This window comes from Penicillium taxi (genome assembly GCF_028828555.1).
Source record: "Penicillium taxi strain IBT 34144 chromosome Unknown utg000003l_segment0_segment0, whole genome shotgun sequence".
NCBI classification, from domain to species: Eukaryota; Fungi; Ascomycota; class Eurotiomycetes; order Eurotiales; family Aspergillaceae; genus Penicillium; species Penicillium taxi.
The window spans coordinates 1,428,022-1,448,635 of NW_026643205.1; the positions used below are offsets into that span (position 1 = coordinate 1,428,022).

General features: G+C 47.6%; 4 protein-coding genes across 4 annotated transcripts; 2 read left to right on the plus strand and 2 right to left on the minus strand.

The window, feature by feature from the left end:
• Positions 1-805: 805 nt before the first annotated feature.
• Positions 806-10,547, minus strand: N7495_004003 (uncharacterized protein; the record flags this gene model as incomplete). Its single annotated transcript, XM_057206654.1, has 5 exons — positions 806-5,480; positions 5,552-8,718; positions 8,771-10,352; positions 10,405-10,440; positions 10,492-10,547. The coding sequence occupies 5 exons, from the start codon at positions 10,545-10,547 to the stop codon at positions 806-808; spliced, it is 9,516 nt and encodes a 3,171-aa protein (XP_057064334.1).
• A 302-nt stretch (positions 10,548-10,849) lies between these two features.
• Positions 10,850-13,015, plus strand: N7495_004004 (OSTA/TMEM184 family protein; the record flags this gene model as incomplete). Its single annotated transcript, XM_057206655.1, has 7 exons — positions 10,850-10,950; positions 11,033-11,050; positions 11,109-11,162; positions 11,210-11,297; positions 11,350-12,384; positions 12,441-12,808; positions 12,862-13,015. 7 exons carry the CDS (start codon positions 10,850-10,852, stop codon positions 13,013-13,015), a joined length of 1,818 nt encoding a protein of 605 aa, XP_057064335.1.
• A 741-nt stretch (positions 13,016-13,756) lies between these two features.
• Positions 13,757-14,911, plus strand: N7495_004005 (uncharacterized protein; the record flags this gene model as incomplete). Its single annotated transcript, XM_057206656.1, has 1 exon — positions 13,757-14,911. One exon carries the CDS (start codon positions 13,757-13,759, stop codon positions 14,909-14,911), a length of 1,155 nt encoding a protein of 384 aa, XP_057064336.1.
• A 1,214-nt stretch (positions 14,912-16,125) lies between these two features.
• On the minus strand, positions 16,126-20,278 carry N7495_004006 (uncharacterized protein; the record flags this gene model as incomplete). Its single annotated transcript, XM_057206657.1, has 2 exons — positions 16,126-19,803; positions 19,859-20,278. 2 exons carry the CDS (start codon positions 20,276-20,278, stop codon positions 16,126-16,128), a joined length of 4,098 nt encoding a protein of 1,365 aa, XP_057064337.1.
• Positions 20,279-20,614: the final 336 nt, after the last annotated feature.

A 20,614-nucleotide genomic window follows, 5' to 3' on the forward strand; every position in this document is an offset into this window, starting at 1 on the left:
GAGGGTAAAAGAAAAAGAGGCAGGAACACACACAGATGATCGGGACCGAAGACCAGATCAAGTGAGTTTCTATGTGCAAACTGCTCCTAAGGGATGAAGAAGGAAAGGGAAGGAGGGGAGGGGAAGGAAAGTGGGAGAAAATTTTGAAAAGCGAAAGTGGGGACTTTTTCTAGTCTCTCGTTCGCCCCGCCTTCGGTTTTTATTTTGTGCGGTTTCACTTCCCACCTTGCCATCTATAGTACACATAATTAAACCGGAGTTCACTTATACTCTGTATTTCCAATTGCTGCTGCTTACTTTCTTGCTACTTTACTGCCAAATCAACAGAACTGTCTAATTTGACTCATTGCTGTACATCCGTGGTACTCCGAATAATTGATAATCATAGTACTAAGTAGCCACCAAACCTACTTTAGCATAGCCAACCACCTGTTAGTCGGGATCCTATTACAGAAATCAGTCCCTCTTAGTTCTAGCAAGAATTTCAAAATCCTTGGAAAACTCTCTCTATGGCTTAAAAATCAGATAGTACCGACTACAAAAGTGATGCCCAATGATAGCACAGCCCCGCTATCTCACCGCCTTGGCGGGGTCCGGATGGATTAATAATGCATTTTGATGCCTTTTAATCCAGGCATGCATGAAATCATCACCCCACTACATTTGCCACTCCGAGTAAATATACCAAGTAGCTAGAGGTGGAGAAGGCAATATCAAATAGGAAAATAGAGGTCTCAAGACTCTGTTATATGTCTAATGTCTGTACAGAATGAATGTTGAAACAAATAATAATACAAAAAGGGTATCAAACTCCCAAAATCTTTCCATATGCGTCTTCCACTTCCTTGGCAATCTCCAGCAGGGTAACAATAATGATCTGATGTGTGACATTAGGTAGCTTATCACGTTGTAATCCAATCCACTCTAGGGGTGGTGTGGCCTCTCCCATGTCCCGTAGTTGTGGTGTGTCGATGACTGGTGGTTTCAATGCTGTGTAGGTGTACTTGGACTGTGGCACATTGACCACGGCTGTGATCTTTTCTTGCTGTTCGGGTCCTGCGCCACCACTTTCGGAGCTACTGCCGGGACCACCTGTGATACGCACTGCAGATGGTGGCAGCGGTTTACCAAGTCTCGTTGCCAGAGCTCGCAAGTGTGTCTCCCACATGTCACGAATGAAACTGATACGTGAGTAATTCCAGCCCACATCCACCTTGCCCTCAAACGTGCTGTGGAAGATGTAGTCAATGTGGCGGCTGCCGGAAACTTGCCAGGTTTCCATGCCAGATACAAGCCGAGGTACTTTGAGGATAGTTCCACCGCGAGACCCAACAGCGCGCTGGGCGATCTCCTCCACAGATAACTCATCAAGACTGGCGGATGGGGGCCGGTTGATGGCTGAGAGAGCTACACGAAGTTGACCCAAAGTAAGACCCAAGGCGGTGTGGATCTTCTTATCAGATTCAACTGAGACTCCAAATCGTGCCTGAGCATCGTGGGCTTCCAACTTGAAAATTTGGTTGTCAAAGAACGAGCTAGGGAACGCTCCCAAGTTGACATGGCGGATGCTCACGACAACTTCGGTGTGAAGCGAGATATTGGAGACCTCCATCTCTTCGTCAGTCTTGGCCCGCGGCTTAGCTCTAGCCTCGATCCGGTCAGTGCCCACAGAAGACTTACGGCGGAGATATCGCTCTATCTCCCTAAGAGAGGCTTCGTATGCTGCCTGTTTGTCTTGCACCAGGCGTTGCCAAGCTTGGAATAATGCCAGCGCTTGTGAGGCAGTCAAGGAGGTACAGAAGACCTGAACCTTGTCACCCTCCAGGGTACTGAAAAGTCGCTCGCTCTGTTCGCCAGAAGCATCACAAACATTGTACATCAAGAAGTCGAACATGGCAATATGAGCTACCAGGAAGGGTTGATAGTCAAAGGACACATTCGCCTGAAGATGGGCAATTGCGATTGAGGCCTGGATGAGTGGTGTATGCCCATTCTCTCGGGCAACCTCGGGCCATTTGATCGAGGTACGAATTTTAAGAGTGCGTAGCTCCACAATGCCACTCATACGACCCTTGCTCCCAGCTGAAATGGCATCGAAATTGATGCACATGCTCTGCTCACGATCAGAGGTCTTGCTGGACGAAACCCATAGATTGTCAATGGCAAACTGGGCCTTGCCTAGTGTAGAGCCTAAGTCAAGCTGAACATCCAGCTTCTCAATGGCAATGGTCGTGTTCCAGGGGAATGCGGATGCCGCAGAAACTTTCTGGTATCGTCGTACAATGTCGGCCTGCGCCTGCGCCTGCGCCTCGGGCTGCTGCGGCTGTTCTGGCGGCAGTTCAGCGCTAGATTGAGGCTCTTCATCGGGAGGAAGCCAGATTTCCTTGAATAGTAAAGATTCTTGGACCTGCTTGGCGTTCAAACAGACTTTCATGGGGCTCACACGTAATATGACCGACATTCCACTTTTCAGACCAAGATGCTTGCTGTTCATCAGCGACAATACAACAGACTTGAGTTCAAAGCTTGCGGTGGACTCGTGGGAGTACACATGCTTTATCGAAGCTTCAAGGTTGTTGAAAGCCATAGAAAGGGCAAGGAAGCGCCCTTCACTTGACTGGACTGTATTAACAGTGACATAGACACTCTCAAACTTAGCCGAAGCAGCCACTCTAGCAATTGGTTGACAACTGAGAGTGAATGCTTGTTGGCAGAACAACACTCCAAGGTTGACTTTGCACCTTCCAAGAATGTTGTTTGGATTCTGTGCCCCGAATGCAGTCCCTTGTTTGGGTTTCTGTGACTGCAATTTGCTCGGAGTAGATGGGCATCGTGGCCGGGTTTGTTGCTCCCCCATTATCTCTTTGACTGTTGCCGTCATCTGCTTGACCAATGGAACAAAAGTCGGATAGAGCACATTGGTAGATGGGCTGATTTTGAGCTCAGCGTTGAGCGCTGGGTCATCAGTCCCGTTGTCGTCAAATTGAACTTTCAGCGCAACACCTGGGGCCCGCAGAGTTACTGTAGTTGCAGACTCGCCGTGAACGTACTCTCCATACTTAACATCTGATAGTCGACTACTATTCAGATTGGCTGTCATGGAAGTCTGGGGAACCTGCCCTTGGTTTCCTTGGAGAGAGACAGTAGCACCGGCAAAGTCAACATCCACAAGGACAGATCGAACGCGCCTCTTGGCAAAGAGACCACGGTCTTTGTTGGGTTTTGTGTCGTCATCAAGTGATGGGTTAGTAGCCCAGGCGGCCTTGCCCTCTCGGATAGCTTCTGTTGCAGATGCAATAGAATTTCGAATCATGTTAGCTGGAAGGATGAACTCAGATGTTGCACGAATATCTAGTGACTTTCCAGCAGCCTGGAAAGCAAGCCGCACCTCTTCTCTACTAGAGAAATATGCAATGTTGAAAACCAGTTCTGGCATGAGAGCAGATGTGAGAGAGCGCTTCTTTCTGTCAGCGCGGAATGGGACCATCTGCAGCTGCATGTTGTCAATTCGAAGTTTTGCTGCATTCTTCTTTTTGTTCGAGAGTTCGACATGCTGAATCGAGAAGACAAGATCTTCAGGTTGACGAACATGGTTGCCTGATAGTGATTTCGGCATGTTCCATGCAACCTGAATGTCGAAGAAGTTTAATGAAAACAACGCATCGAGAAAGTTCTGAGGTGCAGCATCGTCGTTCAAGTTGATCTGAGGTATCTCAGAGTTATGTGAATCACTGTGATTGTTACGATGAAGTCTCCGAATGCGTTGGACTTCGTGGGACAGATCCAAGGTCTTAATACGCTCTTGTGTGTAGATGGCAATGTCCACCACCAGAGCGGCTGTCTCAGCAAAGAGCTCAATGTCGAACTTTTTGACAGTGAATTGATAAGATCTTGCAACTTCCCCATTATCGCTTGTTGTTGTAGTTCCCAAGAGCTTGACACCGGCCGAGAAACCACCAAAAGGTGTGGCTTTGCCTCTCTCCAACCTACGTAATTCGAAGTTTATTTGACAGGCGTCAATGCTAAACTCCGGATATTCCATCGAATAGCCGCGGTCGAGGCCATTCTGCAGTCGCATCTGCATTATACCGAGACTGAAAATCATCTCTGCTGAATAGCTCCTTTTGTTCAAACCCGGCGCAATGGCATGGATCTCAAGCCCAGCCATTGTTAGGCGCGATTTGTACAGAACAACTGACTCCTCCGAAAATGACTTTGGCTTTGGTTTTACCTTCTGTAACGATAGTACGTCTTCAAGACGAGACTGAAGAACATCCACATTCTGCTTCAAATCAGAAATGAGATGTGATACATCAGGCCCCTCCAATACGCTCAATAGGCTTCGCACAGCGCTGGCCTCTAGACGAATAACTTCAATTGTTATGTCAACCTCGAACTCTTTGCGATCAGACAAAATATTTGCAAGGATACGACCATTGAGGGACGGGATTTCCATGACTGACAGAGTATCACGTCCATTCTTTTTACTAGACATGAATCTGTGGTAGGTCTTCTTGACGTCAAAGTCAACCTGGATTTTGGAGAATGCAGTGGGCATGACCGATATCCGGGATACATCCCCGTACACCAGATAGACCAAGGATGGTAAAAGATTGAAGCTTAACCGATAGTCATCCAGGAACATAGCCATGTGAATGCTGTCACGAGCTGGCTTTTTCGAAGGTGGCTTAAGTTCAGACTCGGCCTTTGGAAAGTTGGCATTGTTGGCGAGATATTGAATATACCTAATTTCGTCCTCGATTAGACGATCAACTGTGTGTGCTAGGCTGACTGGGTCTTCTTTAACGTCATAACGGAGCTTCTTGCAAGAACCAGAAACTTTCCAGTCACGCATGCACTCTGAATGGGTCTCTTGGGAGACAAGTGAGAAGTATAAGGATGGGTCGGTAATTTTAGATAGCATCAATGGTCTTGATTGACTTGAAAGCTCAGATGAGCAGGCTTCCGAAGCTAGCAGGACAGCAAGGCTTTTGTTCTGTGTCTTCTTCATAACATCGGAGGTATGAACGATTGAAGCTCGCAGAGCTCTCGAGAACAATACAAGCTTGATATTGATGCCATCGAGAGTGATTGATCCCAAGTCTGTACCGAAGACAATTTGCAATTCCAATGGCTCCTTTGGTTCTTGTTCGACGGAAGGCTGGGCTGGAGAAGATTCGAGAGTGACACTCGACATGATCTTCATCATGCCCTCAATGAGATCCATAATTTCCCACCGCAGGCGCAGAGTTACAGAAGAACAGTACGCCTGAACAGTAACAAGCTCCTTAAGCTTTGTTCTATCGCCATCTTGGACTATATGTTCTGGGACAACCGATGTGAACGACGACAAATTCTCGATAATGAAATCACTTTCCCTGGGCCCAGGGTCCAAAGAAAAGCGGAAGGTCTGAATTGTACCCGAAACAGCTAGAGAAGGTTTCGCTTCCGACTGATCAGGCTGAGAACATGACCAGATTCTGCGCATCACATAGCTCTTTTCCACGTGTGCGAGATCCCAGGCGCGCCATTGGTCGAAGCCCGTCAATACAAATGACTTAGCATTAGGCGGCAAAGGGGGTTGTCACCCAGGCAGTTTTGCTGCAACTCCCATTTGCGATTCGCTGGTAGGCTATTGTAGATATTGCGGATGCGAGAGATAATCTTCCAAGAATCATGTTGTCGAAGATGTGCTGAAGCAACTCTAAGTACATTCGAGATGCGGGCCAAGAAAATCGGGTCCGGTATGTGAGCAGCCGATTGGGTAGCAAAGAAAATAAGGAACCGCAAACGCCGTGTACTCAGAGTCGAGACATGTTGGAAAGACGATGCAACCGAGTCAAACATGGTGGTAGCTCGGCGGACGAGAAAAGCCAGTCTTTCAACGGATTTCGCAGATGTGACAGTATTGAAGGTTCGCATCTGCACATGGAAGCGGATGTTGGGTGTAGTGACCAACCAGAAATTGAGGTCTTCAAGGTCACAATTGAAGGCAGCCTTCTCATGAAAAGTGTCTGGCCGACTGCCTTCCACGACAATTGAGAGCCGCTTAGCAGCAGCATGAACTGTCATGGCTTGCTTGACACCTTCAAGAAGATCATTCTTATGACGCTCGACCCGTCTTTGGAATTCAGTCCGAAGGTGATGAACTTCAATGCGGTACTCATCTCGGAATTCAACCTGTCTATCGTTGGGAGACACGGAAAAATCGACCAGTTTTAGCTGAATGGACGGTATGCGGAGAGCAACGGCTAATGCTTTTTTTGGCTGGTTTATGGACTTTTCGTAACCCACAATATCGGAAATGACATCTTTCTGGAGAGAGTCGATTATTTGGAGTGGGTGCTTGGGTTCAAACCCATCTAGCAATGCGGACAAGCTGAAAAGAAATCGCGGAGTTAAGTACCCCCTAATTCCCAAAGGCAGGTTCAAGGAGAGGTTGGTATGTGTTGTTTGATCATCCTCAAAAGTCAAAAACATAGACCTGTGGGTATCAGTATCCTCATCCTTTGGTGAACTGGAATTGCTGCTGCTTGACGAGGGAAGCTCCGAAGTATCGAATGATAGCTCGTAGTAAGAGAACTGGGGCAATATCCAAGGGTTTGCATCCCTGACTGCCGCTAATGAATAAAGACCAGCCTTGGATTTGAAACTCTCACTATCCTTGACTCGGTTGGTTTTCAGTGTGGACCTACTTGCATCTCTGGTAGGTGGTCTAGGTCTTTTTCGTGTCGAATCTGAGTTTGAGGTTGACGCAGGCCGGGGAATGCTTTTGCCCTGACTCTTTGTACTTTTGAGGCTTGGCGTTTCAGAGCGCACAAGAAAACTCCTCGAGCTGGCAGCAGCATGAGTCGCCGAAAATCCGCGATATGAGGGAGCGTTGACTGAACTGAATTTCCCATGAATGGGCTCGGGCATTGAGGGTATAGCCATGTTAGGCGGTGTGTTCTCACTAGGATGAAGCAAAGAAGTGGGGGCAACCTCGTCCCAGTCAGATAGTAACCATTGTGCTCGGTGGGTTCTTTGGTCGTGAATTCTGATATGCTCCTGTTGCAGGCGCCGGCTTTCTGCAATGTCTTCCCTGCGCACGGCCATCTTGAGCCCAACAGTCAGTTGTAAAATGCCTAAAGGAGTCACTGTTTTCTTGGACGATCGGAGAGCTTGACCCACAACTTGCCGATCCACTGCAGCAAAGGTTATGTCAGGTATAAGCAGGCTCATACGTTTGGAAAACTTGGTATTGGCCCAGTCGTTGAACTTAGTGCTCAGCGGCTTAGAGCTGAAGACGAGCGCAACTTGCTCTAGCAATATCGAGATATGGATCGAATCGACTTTAGCTCTCAGAAATGTTACATCGTAGAGCACTGGAGGAACCAGTGGATGAAGTGTGTTCTCCTCGTTATCAAACGAAAAATCAAAGCTTTTGAGGCCAGATCCCAGGCATGACAAGAATTCTGGAGAACACTCTCCTAGTATTTTTCCCACTTCAAAGTCCCAATTGCAAATGTAGGTTGGTTCATCAGGGGGTAATCCAAAAAGACGATGACCGTAGACTGAGACTCCGTCAAAAAAAAGTTGCGGTCCTGATATAAACGTGGTGCCATCAGGTTGAATCGATTGCAGGTCTACCTTCAACGGGCTAATCGAGAAGTGCATGTCCATGTAGTAGTTCGTAAATCGAAGGTCCACCTCGAGCGAAGCCGCGCGTAGCCTTGAACATTTAGAATTCTCATATATGCTCTCTGGGAGTAGAGCGCATGGATTGTCAACCGTAACACGAACCAAGACATCCATGTCATTTGATTTTCGATTCGGATTAATCCCTGTGGAATTCAACGGTGGCTCCTTGGCGTAGGCCAGCTCTCGATACTCCTCCAGAGTCTTAAAATGCATTTCATCACTGAAGTAATTTTCTTTGACGCCCATGAAGGCTTTGATCAAGACTCCATAAAGATAGAGACGAGGGGAAACTCCGCTAACATTCAGCACCAAGGTATCTGTCAAATCTGGAGCAGTCGAGAGAAAATAGTTGTATGATCCATCAATGTACACAGTGTCTAGGGTAGCCATTGACTTTACCGGCAGGTAAGAATGAAGCGTATCCCACAAAGGAGTCAAGTAGTTCACACCACCATCTTCGAGATTGACGCTGAACTCGACCGCATTTTGCTCCGGTTTGTATTTGTTCAATGGAATCAGTACGTTTGATGTCAGCTTCTTGCCCTTGATAACAATGAATCGATTATCTTCAAGATCCGAGGGATTGCTAATAATGTTGCGATCATTTACATTCACGAAGAGCTGCAGATTTGAGAAGACAAGGTCGATGTTGTAGATAAACGGGACAAAGGTGTAATAATCTGAGGGCGGCCCTGATGCCCAGTCGCTTATGAGATCTGTCATCAGAAAAACGTGATCACGAAGAAGGAACAGCTCCATGTCTTTGCTTTCAATAGTGAATCTCCACGACCGAAGGCTATTCCAGCAGAGAGGATTGGACAAATCACATGTGACTATCTGCTGCGGGCATTGATAGATCAATCCATGATTGACACTGGAAGATAAACTTGCTCCTCGTAGGTCGCAGGAAAGCTCATTCTGAAACCCTAACTTTGATGCTACCATGTCCATGACATAGTTAACGGTTGAATCTGGGCCCATGCGCAAGGATATCCAGCCAAAGGGGCGAATATCAGGGCCAGAATGACCCCTTTTCACCTTCGGTAGCCCGAGCTGTGCTTCTCTCATTTGGCTTCTTCGATTTCGATACCCCTCCAATGGCATCTGCACGGCCTTTCCACTGCCAGTCTTTGGATGGCTCCCGAATTGGAATACGAAGCGTGAGCTCGTCGCTTATTTCCACTCGCAATTTGAAAACCACGCTTTGCCTCAATGCACCCGGTGCAAGCTGTTCTGCAGGTTCCGAACTGCGGTAGAAGTTGGGAAAGAAGACATTCTGTAAATTGACACGCTCCCTGTCCGCCCATGGGCCATAGTTGAGGACTCCACTACTGATCTTGATATCAATGCCCCATTCCGGTGGTAGCGCTTGATTCACGTTATTGTCTCTTTTCTCGATCGTGGCCAACTCTTGAGGTACGACACGACCCGGAATATCCCAGAAATACGTCACTTCCAAGCTTGGACTATCAAGAATAGTAGAAAATCTAGCATATTCGACAGAGTTCCATATCTCATGGTCATCTCCATCGGCTTCATCTAGATATCGTGTGAGACCGGTCCAATGAACTTCGGGGAATTCTGCTTGGCTTCTTGGCAGGTTATCGCTCGGCTTGCGGCCGATATGAAATGATTCAACGGAGCTCTGGAAATAAGGGACTAAATCGCGAATACTATGCCAGAGCTTGCGCCTTTGGAATCGGTAGCTAAAGGGATTGCCTCGTCTCTGGTTTAACAGAGGCTCGTCCTCACGGTCATCCCCCAAAGATTTTGCCATTGCCTGTTGAGTTTGCTTGAAGTCGGGATTTGGCCGCATCTGAACGACTGGGTGGTCGATTTGGAAGGACAGGAGCTGTCGGTACAAGTCTAAAGGCCCGGCTTTGCTAGCGGCAATGATCCCCGTTGCGTTATCGAAAGTAGTCGTCAGGACAGATTTTGTATTCTCGTTTCCAATCACAATTGCACCTTTTCGGCAGTCTAGCTTTAACGGCAGGAGTTCGAGCATATTTGACACCGTTTGTGAGAGCTCAGAGTGGCGCATATCGGTGTGTTGGCGAGTTTGGGCCCCTCTATCACTCATCGTAGAAGCACTTCCAGAACTAGACGTTGTTCTATGCACAGTTCCCATTCGTTCGGTATGCTGGTGCTTCGGTTGCGTCTCAGGGGAGACTGACGATGTCCGTCCTAGATCCTCATCACTCTCAAAATTGTCGCCCTTAGTGTAGCCGAAACCAGCGAGAATGTTATCGTAAGCGGGAGTTCGATTGTAAATGAACCATTCGAGTCCATATGCTTTGAGTGCTATTCGGCAAGGTAACTCAGTCACCTTAGCTGCACCGCCTGGATCACGAAGACCGCCATTCTCATTGCTGAAATCTGAGGTGTCTACAGAATCATTCAAGCTATCTTGGTCTCCTGAAGCACTCGAGAGATTGGTTTTCTCTACGTTGCGCTTCCAATACCGCCATGTTATGAACCCTCCATGAATGAAAATCGTCTCATTTACCCCATGGTATCGAATTCCCTTGAAGAACACTCTTCCACCTAGAAGCGAAACTTGAAGAGCATTTATGTCAACATATGCGCGGTAATAATGCCAGGTGTATGCTCGGATTCCGTATGATAGGAGAGTCGCGAATAGTCGATTGAAGTAGAGCAGAAAGAATAATACCCTAACTCGCATGTTAGTGATCTAAAATGTTCAAGATACATATGGCGACATACAAAATGCAAGAAACGATGAGTTCCAGGAGAAAAAACCTATAGTCAAAGTCAGTATATCAACATGGGATGTAATATTCCACGGCGGACCAATTGAAGCTTGGGTCAGGCGTCAAGTAAGAAGCCGTCAAGCTTGTACTAGCCATCTCTGAGTGAAGCCTTTAGCTCATTGTCAAATGTGAAAGGTGGACTCGCAAAAAGACGAGCCTACCGTGCGTGCACGGTCATTTAAACTGTTGAATGGTTGAAGCGTGGCAGTCGCGAATGCGGGTGTAAGGCGGTGTCACTGTCACGAGAGACCGATCGTCATCGGCTCTCCTCCCTAAAGATAACAACATTTGTCCCAGAACTCCCGCATCTATCATGTCTATAGGCTTTCTTGAGTCTATGGAATGAATTCATCTGTCTAGAATTGTGGCTTCCAGGCCGTCAACTTCTATCCTCCACAATGATGATCTCCACTCTCGCAGGAACAGGCACCAGCCTAGCTAAAGCGAGCATTATCATAGCTGGTATCTCGGCTCTAATAGCGTCACTACTGTCCCTTGTGTGAGTTTTTCTTGAAGAATTCGTTGCTCTATCAATGCTTCATCCTTCCGAGCCCTATGCTAATCCGTGCTTTAATTTATAGGTCCATATGGTTTCAAATGTAAGAACTTTATTTGTGGGAGAAGGTCTTCAACAGGTGTTGATTGGTTTGGCTTTAGTAAAAACTACAGGAAACCTTTACTTCAACGATATGTCGTGCGCATTCTGGTGATGTGAGTATTGGAAGATGATCCTCAGGGGCTACGCTAATCGAGATCAGGGTGCCGATATATGCTATCTCGTCGTGGACGGGTATTGTGTCACTGAAGGCGGCTCAGGTTTTCGACCCCATTCGCGACATTTATGAGGTATGTGAATTGTTTCGAGGCTGTGAATCATATTGACAGATTGGTGGGGCAGGCATTCACTATCTTCACGTTCTTCCAGCTCTTGATCAACTTCTTGAGTGGAGAACGAGCGTTGATTATCATGGCTCATGGTCGTCCTCCTGTTTCGCACGCATGGCCAATGAACCATTTCTTACCGAAGGTCGACATATCCGATCCCTACACATTTCTAACGATTAAACGCGGCATTCTCCAATATGCTTGGCTGAAGCCTGTCCTTGCCATCGTATCTATCGTGATGAAGGCAACCGATACCTACCAAGAGGGATACTTGGGACTCACGTCTGGTTATCTCTGGACTGGCATTATTTACAACATTAGCGTCAGCATCAGTCTTTATTCACTCGCTATGTTTTGGGTGTGCATGTACGACGACCTCCTACCATTTCGCCCGGTTCCTAAATTCCTCTGCGTAAAATTGATCATTTTTGCATCATATTGGCAAGGCTTTTTTCTGGCAATTCTACAATTCTTGGGGGCGCTGGGACATGTTGCGGGATATACACCCGACAATCTCGCTGCGGCGATTCAGAACACCCTCATCTGTATCGAAATGCCGTTCTTTGCCATTGCCCACTGGTACGCATTCTCGTGGCATGATTATGCCGACCCTACCATTTCATCTGCACGGATGCCGGTCAAATATGCGCTGCGGGACGCTTTTGGAGCTCGGGATTTGATAGAAGACACCAAAATGACTCTTCGGGGTGACAATTATGATTATCGAATTTTCGATTCGGGTGACAACATCATTGCACATGCGGATTCTAAGTCGCGGGTCAAGCGAACTATGGAAGGAATGAGATACAAGCGAGGGGGCAAGGGAAAATACTGGATCCCAAAGCCTGGCGACATTGCTAGAAGAGCGAGTGACCCGGATAGTCACACTCCGCTACTTGGCGATAATAGTATTTCTCGCAGTCGGACTGAACAGGGACGCCGCAGTTCAGCTGACGGATCCACGTTTGGTGAGCTTGAATGCACATTAAACGACGACGACGAACGATTGTTTGCCAATGCTCGAGCGCATGAGTTTGGAGACTGGAACGTATGTGAAAGTAACCGTTTATCCCTGTTTGATGACCTGGAACTAACTGCCCATAGTATCCCGTTATCACAGCTAATGAAGTTCCGCGAGATCAACAACTCTCTCTAAGTAGAAGCTATCAACACGTCAGTACCGAAGACAATGTGAAGAAGTCACGTTCGCACCGCAAAGGCCGAGCGTCGGGCAGCGAAAGCAGGCGAAACCACAATGTCGGATCAAGCAAATCTAGCCCCAAATCTACGAAGAGTTCCGACCGGCGAAAGTCCTTGCAGCGCAACCCTAGCTCCACAAACTCAAATCATTCTCATCGCAGCCAGTTGGTCGATCTCGTGGTAGAAAATATTGAAGCTGAAGAGGAGGAACGAGCTCAGGCCATAAGAGAATACGGCTCCGATTGGCCAGGGGCTGCAAACAAACAATTTACGTGAGTACCATTGATTGGCTGTTTATTTTAATTAGACTAACTCTTTTGATTAGGCGCCCCTCTGGTGAGAAAATTGAAGAAGAGGTTGAGGACAAATCTACGGAAGCATCGGCTGAGCCAGAAGCTCAAACATCTACATATACAACTACCCAAAATACCCGCTGGAACTACAGTGCCCTAGGTGACGATAATGTGTGGGACAAATAGCATATCTACTTAGCCTATATCGATTTCGAGCAATACATGTTTCGGTTCCCTTCATCTTCACTCGGAGTATGGGATCCAAATCCTTTCATTTCCCGAAACAAAGCTCACACAAGTACTAATTAGACGCCTGACGTGTGCCCATAATAACATCACTACTCCATCCCCCCTGATAAGCCCAATTTGTGACATCTCCACTCGGCGCTAACGAATCACAAAACACAAGCAACTCTCGTTCCTGTTCTTCTCTGGATCCTGCAAGGATGAACTACCATTCTAGGTATAGTGTTATCAAACTAGCCACTAGTCTCGCCCGTGCGGCATCCCTGACAAGTCAAAACCAAGGTTATGACGGCTGGGTTCATCCTTTCCAGGTGGGGTTCAGCTCACATCACCTCGTACGACTATTATTTGTGCTTGCTTGTTTTTTTCTTCCCTCGCCGTTTCTTTCCTTCTATACTCTGTACATCCTCCTTCACTTCTCCATGGATTAACACAGCGCTGGTCGCCATGACACCTGTTGTTGAGCAAACAGGGTCGCTACTCACCCAATGGGTACACTCGTGCTGGTCATGTCTGTCCCCAAAGCAGGAGAGTTGGGTTAAAGAACGAGTTCAAGAAAGTAGTATGTGGCTCGTAAGCTGATTCATTAAAGCAGGAAGGTGCGCTGACCGGTTGCATCCAGATATCGAACAGGAGAGGAAGATTTGCCATGCTGAACCGCATCCTATCCCTCCTATGAATATGGTGGCGCATCAGTCTCGAAACTCGCTGTCTTTCTGGATCGATGAAGGACGACACCTGACAACACTAGCATCAAGGGCTAGCATGAGCCTTTCCAAAAAGGCACCAACAATGCCGTTGAAGATCAGTGCTCCGTCCGACTTTCGCCATGTGCAATCGTTTAACGACCCCCAGCCCCCGGTTCAAATGTTCCAACCACCGGAGCTTAGCCCTGTACAGTTGTTCCACGACCCTCAACCTCTAGTCCCTATGTATCAGCCATTGGAACTAAGCATCCATCAGTCGGGTGGTCAACTATCAGACCTTCCGTCGTTTGATTCCTTCCAGTTCGGTGAGGAATTGCGGACCCCCAGAGTACCCTCACCTGTTCTATCACCAACTAGAACACAATCCCGGCGATGTGTATCTATGGCAGCTGGGTTCTCAGTATATCGCAAGCCTGTGGGGTCTGAGAAATTCCGCTCATTGAGCAACGTGGAGAATGTTTTCGAGTCACCGCATAAGCCTCGTATAACGAGTGTTTATATTCCACACTTCTCTATCATCAACCTCAACGATGCAGTTCCCTTGGAAGATCCTGTTCCATATCCCATATTGTCGAGCTCAGAGACAAGCAAACTATCGCTCGGAGCCCAGAGGCCCAATTATACAAACAATCCACCAGTCCGGGCATCAGAAGAAACTTTGCCTAGGACACCAGAATCAAACATGAATGACGAGCTGGACCCAACTAATAATTCATTTTTTACTGGGTCTCCATCTTCCTCAGTTAGTTCACGCACGCTACCACAAATCTCCTCACTACGCCATCCCCCACTCGCACCATCGGAAAATCGCAACACAATCGCATCAATGCCTTTAGCCAACTCTCTAGCTCAGTGGTCATTCCCTGGTCAAATAGTTCCACCGAAAGCAGTATCTCTTGCTGGAGAGAATGACTTTTTCTGGGAAAGAACCCGCACTCTGAGTGGCACCACCGTCGCTTCGAATCTGACCACTCGAACAAACGACGCTAATGATCAGAAGCCAATAGTCTTCACAGACCAATCGCTTGATGACTACAAGCAATTTTCAATCCACGAGGAGCAGTCACTGAACCTCCCTCTCGTGACATATGCCGAAGATAGACACTCTACAGTCAACGTAGTCTTCTAGGTCTTGGCAAGATTCTCGTTTTTTGGGTTTTACTGAGGTTAAAATGCCAGCTTTCCATGGCCACTCCGCTCTTATACCATATACGCGTTTTTATTTTGTATTTGTTTACCTTCACATACCCATCTTTATTCTGGCTTGCGTTTCGTACTTTTTGGTATAGCTCGGCGAGATATGGTAGTACTTAATTTTTAGTCTTTCAATCAAAGCGTTTAATATAACATCACCTCATCCATGCTAACAAAAAGACGATGTTGTAATAGACCATCACATCTGCAGTAAGCTTACTCTATACCTGGGCAATCAACGCGGTAAATGGGCTGTGAAAATATCTTGACTGCCGACTTGATCAACCCTCAAGGGCCCTTATATGGCGTCAAGGGCTCGTGAAATTAAAACCCTCACTTCTGCAATAACCTCCAGGGCTCTCTTCTCTGCCCGCAGCCACAAGGGCTATCAAGCAATGAAAAGAGTATGAGAGTGATTAGATCACAATTTTGAGTTAAAAGATTCCCTGGCCACACGAGCCAGGAGCAGTCAGGTTGATAGTTTTCAACCAGCAAAAACATAATCTCGGATTCCTCCTCACTGATATACGTAATACCCATGCACTTGGATGGTTGAAGAAGAAAGAAAAAAAAAATGTATTGGGACCTGGGAGGAGACGGCACTTATAGGTCCTGTCAAGCTAATGAAGCCGCTAACCCGTATTAGGTGAATAGTCATCAAGTCACGGGATCGCATAACTAGTCAGCACGAAGATATTGTTTATAGGAAAATCTAGGTCTTGAAAAAGAATGAAAAAGTAGCTAGCAATCTTTGCAAAAACCTTGCGTGTCCAGCCCTGGAGGTGTACCAACCTTGGAAGGAACAGCCTAGGGCAACCTGGAGGTAAATTTTTAGATCTGTTGATTCTCAACCACTTCAAATCAAAGTCTCCAGAATGCTTCCTGCTTATAGTATGTACCTGCAAGGTCATTCAGACAATCGTGTGGATTGTCATATGGTTTCCAACGATATATTGATAATAGGTTAGGTGAATTGCAGCTCAGGAATTATATAAAATGGAAAATAAATACACAAGAACATAGGTATTTTATATTGATGGATATATGCAATCAGCAATCAGGGTATCAAGAAGTACAAAAACAGACAAACACGGAGTCAATTGACTGTCCACGGGTGTAGACAAAGGAGCTTCAAAACTAAACTTAGTCTTAGTCCACAGAAACAATTTCCACAGAATCTGGCTCGTTTCCAGATGCCGTCTTACGATGCTTCTGCATGCCCATGATTTGCCACGTGCGGCCCATCATGCCGTGACCAAGACCCTGGGGAAACTCAACAGAAGCATTGTGGGAATGTTTGGAGGTACGCTGGCGCAGCGCCCGATCTTGCTTAGCAGCAGCTAGGCGGTCCTGTTCACGCTCGTAGTTTACAATATCATCGCGCCACTCGGCCCAATGCTCGAAGTTTTCACGATGTTGGAGCACTTGGTAGCGAAGTCGAGACTTGGACGGGCGCCATGCAGTACGGTTGGAACTGCTATCACCACTTTCATCGACTGAGGGAATCATTGTTGATTTCAGATCACAGACCCGGGTTTCCTTGGTCAGCTTGAGCAAGTGAGTCAAGACATCTCTGCTTTCCAGGGCTGTGCGCTGCACCTTTTCTTGTTCAGCGGTAGGAGCGCCGGGTGTAAGTGGGCCATCAAGCCAGACGCGCATGTCTGTTGTCCGCTGTACTGAGTATGGATCGAGAAGTTTCGCACGGCGACTTTCCTCGCGCAGGAAGCGCACAGCCGATTGCAGACTCTCGACTTCAGTGCGAAGAGATTCATTCTCTTGTAATGCCGCCAACGAGGCCTCGTTGTCGATGACGATACCACCACCTGTGGTCGTGACGCCAACTGTTCCAGATGCCCGTTTCATTCTTTCAAGACGAGTCTTGAATTCATCGCGCTCGACCTCGGCAGCCTGGAGCTCTACCTGTTGTCGTTCTACGGTTTCTGTGAGCTTGGCGTTGCTTGATTGAGCCTCTTCAACTTTCCCCTCGAGCTCCTTGACAGCCAATGCTCTCTTGTTTGCGTCGCGCATCCGGGATTCAAGAAGCTCAATCTTGATTCCTTGCTCTTCGAGAGTGTTATCTTTGGCACCCAGCGCAGTGGATACCTCATGAACTTCATTTTTCAGACGCTGAATTTCTTCATCGGCATCCGGAGAAATCGTTTTGTTGGATTTCAGCTCTTGCGCACGGGCAATCCAAGGGAATGCACCTCTTTCAAACTCGGCAGTGTGAGATAGATCCGTGGAAATTGAATCTAGCCCCTCAAGCCGAGTAGAAAAGTCACGCAAGGTATTATTAAGCAGCGTTAATGGATCACTCGTCTCCATTGGTACATCGGAAGACTGTTCAAAAGCCGTGGACACCTGAGACATGACATCTATCATCTCCTTCAAGGTGAATGGTTCGGCACGACCCTCGTCACTAATGAGGTCCAGAACACTCTCACCTAATTTTCGGGACAATCCCGAAAGTTTTCGAGCAGACCTCTCAGCCGATTTGAATGGTTCATCGGCAGCATCCTTGGATAGTGCGAGAGACCTTGAGCGCAAATCTTCGACAGCCCTGTGAATCTTTCCCAATGCCACCTTGTATCCGCGAGCTTCATTAACGAAACTATCAATTTGACTCAGAGCAAAAGATTGCTCCTCGTTTTCTTCCTCCTGGCTTTGTAGTTTGGAAATGAGAATGGATTTCAAGCGTGCAACAGTACCTGCGGCGTGCTCAATATATGACTGAGACAGCGCTGTACGCATGCAAAGCTCGTCTGCGAACATCTCCGGGGTCGATGGGAGTGTGGTTTCAGCGAGATGTTCCAACAAAGCAATTGATCGCTGCAACTCTACTGCAAACTTCTTCATGTTGACTTCGTTTTTTTTAAGGTTCTCAATCCAAAAGTTCAACATGCGCTCAACTGGTTCCATTTCGAACAGTGCAGCCTTGGTTTTGTTAAATTCCTCGGGGGTGCAAGCCGAAACGTATCTAACAAACCGGTCGCAGACATTCGAAATCCACAGGAGGAGCTCCAGAACCTCATGGGCATTGAACATCTCCTCGTGAGCGGAGATTGCTGATTGCTCAGACATCATTTCACGAATGGTGCTGTTCATCATGATTGCTTTGGAACCCACGCGCTTGAATCGAAGAAGAGCGAGAACGGAGTTTCGCTCTTCATCAAAGTATTCAGGAAGGTAAAGCTTGACAATCGAAAGATGCTGAGCAGCCTCTTCCGCTTCCATCTTGTTAATTCCCAAATCAATGGTCCTAGTCTGGGCCTTTGATACCGAAGCCTGGAGTTTCAAGTTTAGGTCTATCATGGCTCGAGATCGCGAGGTAAGGTCAGTGGCTTCGGCTTCCGAGATCTGTTGTGAAGCCCGCATGTCTTCTAGATCAGCCTGGAGGTTTGTCACCAGCTCCCTGAAGCGAGAAAGCGTATACTCCAGGTCCTCGATGACTTCGTCTTGCACCGCAAGTTTCCGGGATTGCTCGTTAAACACGCCATCCCGGTAGTCGATCTCGTCTTGAAATTGTTTCTCAGTTTCGATGTGGGTGAACTCTAGCTCTTCACTGATCTCTTTCAAAGCTTCGAGATCTTCGATAGCAGCTTTAAGTTCATTGATTTCCTCCTGATAATGCAGGTTCTTGTCGGCCAGTTCTTCGATCATCTCCTCGGCACCAAGTGCAGTCTCCAGTTGTTGCTTCAGGTCGTCCACATTATTTTCCGCAACTAGCAATTTCTCTTTTGTAGCTTCGTAATCAGACTTGACCGCTGAATACTCTTCAAGGTCCTGTTCTAATTCCTTGATTTGATCCTTCAGATCAGTTTCTTGTTGTTGAGTCATATCACGAAGCCGAATGAGAGCCTCGCGAAGGCGCTCATTAGTCTTTTCCATCTGTAACCATCCGTGACTGGAACGCTCTTCAGGACTTGTCACCTCGCCGAATGCCTCATTCTCTTCACGAAGAACCTCCGCCTCCAACTGAAGCTCCTCCATCTTCGAGCGAAGTACTTCGCATTCGTGTCTGAATGCGTCGGCTGTCTCGTCGGCCATATCACGGTCAAGTGATGCCATTTCCATGAGCGATTCATGCTCTGCTTGCATGCGTTCTACCCCCTCAAGGCGAGCCTCTGTCTCTTTGAGTTTCTTGCGCAACTCCGTAACCTCCATCTGTTGAGGTTGATACTTTGCCTGTAGCTTTTGGATGATCGATTCAAACTTGTCGCGCTCTGACTGCAGTTGTTCGAGTGTCTTAAGCCTCTCTCGATCTTCAGCCCGTTTCTTCTCCATGATGCGGAGCTTGGTTTGTAGTTCGTCCAATTCTCTAGAAACAGAAGTACTCGACCGTTGTGTTGTTACTGCAGCCCCTGGTCGAGAAGCTGTTGGGCGTGCGGCAGTCAAAGACTGCCTAGGAGGCCTGGCTGAAGGGACAGGCGCGACCACAGGCGCATTCTCTGCGCTCAGTGGACTGTCTCCCCCTTCAGCGTTGATAGACTCCTCCGATGGACCGCCTGTTCCGGATTCACTACTATCTGATCCTTTCGTCGCAGTCTTTCGTAGTGACGCGCGTTTGGCAACTCCCGCAGCTGTAGACGTACTTGTCGCAGTACTCTGTGATACTGGTCTTGAACCTCTTGCCACTGTTCCAACAACTGAGGGTCGTGAGGTTCTGGTGGTGGTAGTGGTTGCTGCAGTTGCTCCTGGACCGGTCGAGGATCTGACAGCGGGAGTTGGTCGGGGACGAGTAGATGGCAGAGTAGAAGCCCGGGCAGCACCACCGAAAGAGGATCGATTGGGAGTAGATAATTGTTTTGTAGGTGATTTTGAGGGTGACTGCTATGAAAATTGAATGAGTTTTGGACACTGATAAAGACGAATCAAACCATACCCTTAAAGACGCCCGAGCGGCCCCTTTCGATGCAGTTGCAGCAGTAGCCGCATTGAGACTCGTTCTTTTACTGGCCGCGAGAGGTTCGGAGCCTGGCTTTCTTGCCCCCGTGGAGGCATCGCTCGAGGATTGTCGGCTAGTTGTCGCATTGGCGGGTTTGGTGGCTTGTTTACTTTCACGCGGAGCTTGCTGTAGAACCTCGCCCACGGCTGTGGGACGGATAAACATACCAAATCCAGGTTCGCAGTCAAAGTATCTTTCACCCTGAACTGCGCCATCGTTTTTGCCGGTAGCATCCATCAACTCAACACCAATCCATTCTCCAACGGCGAAATGGGTGCTGCCAATGAAACGCACTGTACCCTGCCGTCCGTCGGTCAAGACGATCACCGAGCCGGAGGAGATGTCCTGACCAGACATTGTGAGTGCAATAGCTAAATACACACAATGCGCTCTTCAAATATGGCCGATGTGGTTGTCGGGGCGTTGTGAGAGAGCGGAGCCCTCAGGAGTGTTTCTGAACACGCGCCATCATGGCCTCAGGCCACAATGACTTATCAACACCTTATCTATTTTCCATGCCAGTTCTTGGTATTCCCCTTCGACATTGGTGCTCATCTTTCACTGTTTTACTCACTGGGTCTGATTTGCCCTCACTTTCTTATATTTCTTAGTACATATGGATGGATATTGAGCCAAGATAGAGAAGAAAGAACACATGGGGCTAAGACTCATATAAATAATTGTTCACTCTGA